General features: G+C 43.9%; 1 protein-coding gene across 1 annotated transcript in view; it reads left to right on the forward strand.

Moving 5' to 3' along the window:
• The window catches only part of GINS1 (GINS complex subunit 1), a 34,441-nt gene extending 27,947 nt beyond the window's left edge, over positions 1 to 6,494 (forward strand). The window contains exon 7 of the mRNA XM_069768986.1: positions 5,839 to 6,494. Within this exon, the coding sequence (XP_069625087.1) occupies positions 5,839 to 5,907 (69 nt within the window). The 3' untranslated portion in view covers positions 5,908 to 6,494. The remainder of the gene's footprint in view (positions 1 to 5,838) is intronic.
• The last annotated feature ends 2,116 nt before the right edge of the window (positions 6,495 to 8,610 follow it).

Below are 8,610 nucleotides of genomic sequence, written 5' to 3' on the forward strand. Positions count from 1 at the left end.
TAGGGGCTGGTAGCGGTGGTATTTAAGGGCTGGTAGCGGTGGTATATAGGGGCTGGTAGCGGTGGTAGGTGGTATTTAAGGGCTGGTAGCGGTGGTAGGTGGTATTTAAGGGCTGGTAGCGGTGGTAGGTGGTATATAGGGGCTGGTAGCGGTGGTATATAGGGGCTGGTAGCAGTGGTAGGCGGTATATAGGGGCTGGTAGCAGTGGTAGGTGGTATATAGGGGCTGGTAGCAGTGGTATATAGGGGCTGGTAGCAGTGGTAGATGCATAAGAAAATAAAAACCCTGTACTTGCCTTCAGTCCTCTCCCAGGAAGTGCTGAATCATGTTCAGGGCAGAGAAGTGTGACAATCTCCCTGCTCTGAACAGGTCGGCAGTGCGCAGTGATTGCTGCCTGTGCTGTAATACTAAGTACAGGCTGCAATCACAGCTCCTGGCTGCAGATACTCACCCCGACCCTCGCTTCCCAGCAGCAGCTTCTCCCTGGCAGCTCCTGCCATCGCACACACTGAGCTGTGTGTGCGATGACAGAGGAAAATAAACAACAAAATGGCCGTGATCTCCTCTCACAGCTGTGATGTAGCAGCCCAGTGGGCGTGCCCAAGTCACAGCTGAGAGGCAGGAGAAGCAGCCTCAATGAAAGATGCGGTCGGGTCTGACCGTTGGCTCCCATGCCCATGGCTGCCGTAAGTGAGGTGTGCAAGTGTCGTGCCCAGACACTTACACCCACACTAATGAAAATGGCGGCCTCCAGTGGCAAAAGTAAAAATGAATAAATAAAAAAGTATGAAAGTAGTACATTTACTTTTGTATTAAAAATAATTGATTATATAATCAATAATTATTAATACAAAAACTAAAATCACGGCACCCTCCCTTTAAGCTTACTGGCCTATAATTACCGAGTTCAGTTTTTGTCCCCTTTTTGAATATTTGCACCACATTTGCTATACACCAGTCCTGTGGTACAGACCCTGTTATCATGGAGTCTTTAAAGATTAAAAATAATGGTCTATTAATGACTGCACTTAACCCCTTCATGACCCAGCCTATTTTGACCTTAAAGACCTGGCCGTTTTTTGTAATTCTGACCAGTGTCCCTTGAGGTAATAACTCAGGAACGTGGGCTTCATGTTAGTGGTAAATTTAGGTTGATAATTTTTGTGTTTATTTGTGAAAAAAATGGAAATTTGGCTAAAATTTTGTAATTTTCAAATTTTGAATTTTTCTGTTAAACGAGAGAGTTATGTGACACAATAGTTAATAAATAACATTTCCCACATGTATACTTTACATCAGCACAATTTTGGAACCAAAATTCTTTTTTGCTAGGAAGTTATAAGGGTTAAAATTTGACCAGCGATTTCTCATTTTTACAGCAAAATTTACAAAACCATTTTTTTTAGGGGCCACCTCACATTTGAAGTCAGTTTGAGGGGTCTATATGGCTGAAAATACCCAAAAGTGACACCATTCTAAAAACTGCACCCCTCAAGGTGCTCAAAACCACATTCAAGACGTTTATTAACCCTTCAGGTGCTTCAGAGCAGCAGAAGCAACATGGAAGGAAAAAATGAACATTTAACTTTTTAGTCACAAAAATGATCTTTTAGCAACAATTTTTTTTATTTTCCCAAGGGTGAAAAGAGAAACTGGACACCAAAAGTTATTGTACAATTTGTGCTGAGTACATCGATACCTCATATGTGGTCACAAACCACTGTTTGGGGCGCACGACAGGGCTCGGAAGGGAAGGCGCGCCATTTGACTTTTGAATGAAAAATTAGCTCCAATCATTAGCGGACACCATGTCGCGTTTGGAGAGCCCCTGTGTGCCTAAACATTGGAGCTTCCCCACATGTGACCTCATTTTGGAAACTAGACCCCACAAGGAACTTATCTAGATGCATAGTGAGCACTTTGAACCCCCAGGTGCTTCACAAATTGATCCGTAAAAATGAAAAAGTACTTTTTTTTCACAATTTCTTTTAGCCTCAAATTGTTCCTTTCCACATGGGCAACAGGATAAAATGGATCCTAAAATGTGTTGGGCAATTTCTCCTGAGTACGCCGATACCTCATATGTGGGGGTAAACCACTGTTTGGGCACACGGTAGGGCTTAGAAGGGAAGGAGCGCCATTTGACTTTTTGAATGATAAATTAGCTCCAATCGTTAGCCGACACCATGTCGCGTTTGGAGAGCCCCTGTGTGCCTAAACATTGGAGCTTCCCCACATGTGACCCCATTTTGGATACTAGACCTCCCAAGGAACTAATCTAGATGTGTGGTGACCACTTTAAACCCTCAAGTGCTTCACAAAAGTTTATAACGCAGAGCCGTGAAAATAAAAAATAATTTCTTTCCTCAATTATTTTTTAGCCCACAATTTTTTATTTTCACAAGAGTAACAGGAGAAATTGGACCCGAAAGGTTATTGTCCAGTTTATCCTGAGTACACGGATACCCCATATGTGGGGGGGGGAACCACTGTTTGGGCACATGTCGGGGCTCGGAAGGGAAGTAGTGACTTTTGAAATGCAGACTTTGATGGAATGGTCTGCGGGCGTCACGTTGTGTTTGCAGAGCCCCTGATGTGCCTAAACAGTAGAAACCCCCGACAAGTGACCCCTCTTTGGAAACTAGACCCCCCAAGGAACTTATCTAGATATGTGGTGAGCACTTTGAACCCCCAAGTGCTTCACAGAAGTTTACAACGCAGAGCCGTGAAAATAAAAAATCATTTTTCTTTCCTCAAAAATTGTTTTAGCAAGCAATTTTTTATTTTCACAAGGGTAGCAGGACAAACTGGGCAACAATTATTGGGATCCAATTTCTCCTGAGTATGCTGGTACCCCATATGTGGGGGTAAACCACTGTTTGGGCACACGTCGGGGCTCGGAAGTGAGGGAGCACCATTTGACTTTTGAATGCAAGATTGACTGGAATCAATGGTGGCGCCATGTTGCGTTTGGAAACCCCTCAATTCTAACGCCAACACACCTCTAACCCTAATCCTGACTCTAGCCATAACCCTAATCCCAACCCTAATCGAGGTCTCTATCTTCCCCTCTTATAAAATGAATACCCTCCCCCCCCCCCCCCTTTCCCTAGTTAACACTCCTCCAACCTTCTAGCCATTTTCTCCCCCAGCACAGCTGCACCCTCCTCATTGAGATGCTGCCCATCCCTAGCGTAGAGCCTGTAGCCAACTGAGAAGTCGGCCCAGTTCTGCAGGAACCCAAACCCCTCCTTCCTACACCAATTCTTGAGCCACTTATTAACCTCCCTAATCTCCCGTTGCTTCTCTGGCGTGGCATGTGGTACAGGCAGTATTTCGGAAAATATCACGTTGGAGGTCCTTGCTTTCAGCTTGCAGCCTAAGTCTATGTGCACACGTTGCGGATTAGGCTTAGGAATTTCTGGTGCGGATTCTGCCTCTCCTGGCAGAAAACGCACCTGCGGATTTGTCACGGTTTTTTTGTGCGGTTCCACAGCGTTTTTTGCTGCGGTTTTCTTGCGGATTTGCTGCGTTTTTTACCCCTGCAGTTTTCTATAATGGAATGGGTACAAAAACGTTGCAGATTCACAAAAAAAAGTGACATGCTACTTCTTTTAAACCGCAGCAGATTTTCCGCAAAGTGTGCACAGCATTTTTTTTTCTCATAGATTTACATTGTACTTTAAGTCAATTGCGGATCTGCAGCGTTTCTGCACCTCAAAAAATGCTGCGGATCCGCAACATGTGCACATTCCCTAATTCCCTGAAATCGTTTTTAAGGACCTTCCACCTACCTCTAACTTTGTCATTTGTGCCAATGTGCACCATGACCGCTGGGTCCTCACCAGCCCCTCCCAATAATCTGTCCACCCGATCAGCGATGTGTCTGACTCGAGCGCCAGGTAGGCAGCACACCGTTCGACGATCCCTGTCTTTGTGACAGATTGCCCTATCTGTTCCCCTAATAATTGATTCCCCCACTACCAGCACCTGTCTGGCCTGCCCTGCTCTCCTATTTCCCTCCTTACTGGAGCAGTCACTCCTCCGGCTTTCCGAGGACATGTCTGGCTGCAGCAGTGCTACCCCTGTACTGGCACCCCCTCATCTGCCAACTTAGCAAACTTATTGGGGTGTTCCAGGTCAGGACTAGCCTCCCTGGCACTCTTCCCTCTACCCGGCCTTCTAACTGTCACCCAGCTTGCTACTTCACCATCCTGCAGCTCCATCCTACCATCCCCCACCTCATCTATCTCAGTGAGCAGAAGACTCCTCTCCATATTGTCTATGGATCTCAGTGTTGTCAGCTGCACATTTAGATTTAGAATCTGGGCTTCCAAATGCTCAACGTGCTCACATCTCACACAGCAGTATGCACCCTCGGCCAGCTGCTCAAGGATTGCATACATGTGGCAAGATGTGCACTGGATGGCATTAACAATAGTGGGGCACATGTCCTAACTTGGGATTGCACCACACAAACGTTAAATAAAAATAAATACAAAGTATTAATAAAATACAGACAGCAATTCAGTAATTCTTCCCTTGGAAAACTCCCTGAATCCAAAGTCACTGAATCACAAGTCACACTTACCGCTGCTCACACTTACACTCAGGCCACACTCGGCTCGTTAACACTCGCTAAGCTGAAGATGTAAAGAATATTTTTTTTCCCCCTCAGCAGCAATCCACCTTGCTGTTCAATGCACTTCCAAAAAGCACTTCCAATGTCTGAGTGCTGAGCTCTGTATAATTCTGCCCACACCACTGATTGGCAGCTTTGTGTACACTATACAAGGGCAGAAAGCTGCCAATCAGTGGTGGTAGCACGGTTATAGGGTGCATTAATATAAAGGAATACCTGGCAGCAGGGTTATTAATCTTCCAGATTTTATCAAAACTGTTGTGAGTTCTGTTTTTGGGCTCCCTCTGGTGGTTACTGATGGTACTGGGTGACTTGTCTTTCCTGGGTTTCTGGGTTCCACCTGTTCCATCAGCATATGGGAGTTTCCTATTTAACCTGGCTTTGCTGGCATTTCCTCGCCGGTTATCAATGTATCCAGTGTGTCTTGTTACCTCTGCTCCCTGCTCCTAGAACCTTCTGGACAAGCTAAGTTTGGATTTTCCTGTTTTGTGTTTTGCTTAATTTGGTTTTTAGTCCAGCCTGCAGATATGTGATTCTCTGCTGCTGGTTGCTCTAGTGGGCTGAAATTGCTTTTCATGTACCATGAGTTGGCACATGAGTTCAAGTAATTTCAGGATGGTTTTTTGAAGGGTTTTTCGCTGACCGCGCAGTTCACTTTTGTATCCTCTGCTATCTAGCTTTAGCGGGCCTCATTTTGCTGAAACTGTTTTCATACTACGTATGTGCTTTCCTCTCATTTCACCGTCATTATATGTGGGGGGCTGCTATTTGCTGTGGGGTATTTCTCTGGAGGCAAGAGAGGTCTGTGTTTCTTCTGATAGGGGAAGTTAGATCTTCGGCTGGAGCGAGACGTCTAGGATCATCGTAGGCACGTTCCCCGGCTACTTTTATTTGTGTGTTAGGTTTAGGGTCGCGGTCAGCTCAGGTTCCATCGCCCTAGAGCTTGTTTGTATCTGTGCTTGTCATTTTTGCGATCCCCTGCCATTGGGATCATGACACAAAACTGTAGCAAGCAGCACAGTAAAGGACATCACTGGAATTAGGGTCTCTGTCCCTACATATGCTTCTTTCGGATTCAGATTAGATGGCAAAATCCTTGTGACAGATTCACTTTACATTCTCTCAGGACAAAAAAGTGCAGATGATTATTGAACATGAGCTTCCTCATTGTTTTACTTCCCTTTTTTATTTTGCAGCATTTCTTGCCAAGATGGAAATGTGAACAGCTCATCCGGCAAGGCGTCCTGGAGCACATATTGTCATGAGCTCCTCTATACTGGATTTATGGACCTCGTGGATTTCTCTTATGTTTATAGTAACATGTAAATATGGATTTGTACTTTGAATTAATCCATTTATATAATGTTTTTGGTTTGTGTGGACAGAGGAGGCTGACAATGTGCCAGGGACTGATTACAGTGCGCTCATTGTACAGTGCACTGCCCCCGATGACAAGCAGCAGCTGCAGGGAGAACAAGACTTCATGTTCTTCCTGCAGCCACTGCTCCAGTAAGACGGCTATAAAGAATTTAACTGCTGTTTACCTGCAGATTGTCCCTTATACCTGGGGGTAAAAAGCATAAGAAAAAAAATTACTTAATTGATTTGCAATTTTTATTAACATTCTTGTTATCCGAATGCTTGTCAGGTCTTTAATGTCATTACATTTAAGTCCAGGCTTATTTTTGGTATCTGCGGTATAAATATACACACATTTTACATATAAAACTGTACATATTTTATGAAATGTATACAGCTGGCCAAGAACAGTATATTTACAGACATGGTTCTATATACGCTGGTGACATACCCAACTATTCAATAAATTCCTTACTCGGTTAAGAACATCAAATGACTTCTTGCCTTTAATGAAGATGTAATTCAGAATATCAGAAATGGTGCCATTGGGCCTAGCAGGCAGGGATTGTACAAGCAAAAAATGTGACTGCGGAATATTGCAAGCTGCCAATTCTGAGCCTCATGTTCGTGCAGGTCTGTGAGGGAGCCCGCCGTACCACAGATTATCCTCCAACACCCACAGGCTTCAATATGGTGTGCCTATGTACAACCATAGGAGAGGACCTAAGCTAGTGCTAGCTGTTATCAGCCAACATGTATACCTGAACAGGATGTAGCCTCCTATGTTGGGCACTGATTTTTCTATTATAGGAATTTTCTACTAGAGATGCAAGACAGATCCCTCCTAACTGAGCACTTTTTTTTTCTTTGACACAGGACAATGTCCAGGTTCTCCTAGTAACGCAGCAGCATGGACTCCACACTATATTAGGGTTACTCCTTTTCATGTTATAAATGTGTCTAGTAAGGGCAAGTTCACACCCAGCAGCACAAGCTTTGCCACATCTGCAGTCGATTTGTTTCACAAGTGTGGCGTTTTGCCCACACAACTTGCTGCATTGAGTGGAGGCACCATAATGCCTATTAAAAGGAATCTGTCACCAGATTTTTGCCACCTGCTTAGAGAGAAGCTTAATGTTGGGGCAGAGAACCTGATTCCAGTGATGTCACTTACTGGGCTACTTAGTGTAGTTTTGATTAAGATAATTGTTTTATTAGCAGCAGATTATCACTAGATGATTAGTAAATATACAACCAAGTAGTCCTCTGCATAACTCCACCACCGCTGATTGGCAGCTTTTTCTGAACACTTTCCATGAGCAAACAAAGCTGCCAATTAGTGATGTGGACTGGTTTATACAGAGCAGTGGTCCCCAACTCCAGGCCTCGAGGGCCGCCAACAGTGCAGGTTTTCAGGGTTTCCTTAGTATTGCACAGGGGTTGGAATCATCACCTGTGCAGATGATCACATTACCACCGATGTAATACTAAAGAAATCCTGAAAACCTGCACTGTTGGCGGCCCTCGAGGCCTGGAGTTGGGGACCCCTGATACAGAGAATCGCTGGATCTGCAGCAGTGAAAACAAGGATGGAATCAGCATCTCTGCCCATACATCATGCTGCTCTCAAATGGAGTAGCAAAAACCTGGGGACAGATTCTCTTTACAATCAGACGAATATCTCCCTGTGTAAAGATGCCAGAAATGATTTAGTGACAGAAACAATCCAATTGCCTGATCAAGTGGTTTTCCTATGCCAGCATAAAAAAAAAATAATCATCATATGCAGCAGATCACCCCATGTAAATGCTGCCAAAAACATTCTGTATGTGGCTCGGGTGATAGATACTTTATCACTTTGTGTAAATGAGCGCCGATCAATGTTCATTAGCAAGCGGAAATTGGCTTGTCTCGTTTTATGCAAGAAAAGCAAAAAAAAAGTATTTTGTTGCAGTTCTAGCACAATGATGGCTACAAAAACACCGCACTTGCAACATATGAACACTGCATAAATGCAGTATGTGTAATCAAAGATTAGGTCAGATCTTTTGTATAAATTGTTTAATAGGAAGTTATGTCTAGCATTTTTTCTCTTTTGGATGCAGAAGCCAACAGATTGTTGAATTATTGTATAAGGGAATAGCAGCCCACCAAAAAACGGAATTTATTTTATACCCGAATATCCAAAAATAATTACACCGCAAAGTGAAGTATAGCAATGTGCAAAGTAATGTATTTGGTCAGGCTATGACTAGGAGATGTGCAGAATGTCTTAGATGGAAAAAAAAACCCAGCAGACTGTCCATTTGTACCAGTAAACGAGGCGATGGAACAGTCACAACGCTTTCCTCTAGATCCACTGCACGTTGTACCACTGCGTCCTATCGCCTATGGACAGTAGTCATTTCCACTCTCTCTGGGTCCTCATACAGCCCAGTGAGTCCATCCCATCATATACTGGTACAAATGGACATTCTGCATTTTTTTCATCCAAGAAAGACATACCGCACAATCCTATTCACAGCCTGACAAAGGTACATTACCCGACAAGGTGCTATACTTCACTTTGCGGTGTAATAACTTTTAGGATATTAGGGTAGAAAATTAAA

The sequence above is a fragment of the Ranitomeya imitator genome, chromosome 5 (genome assembly GCF_032444005.1).
Source record: "Ranitomeya imitator isolate aRanImi1 chromosome 5, aRanImi1.pri, whole genome shotgun sequence".
Classification (NCBI taxonomy): domain Eukaryota; kingdom Metazoa; phylum Chordata; class Amphibia; order Anura; family Dendrobatidae; genus Ranitomeya; species Ranitomeya imitator.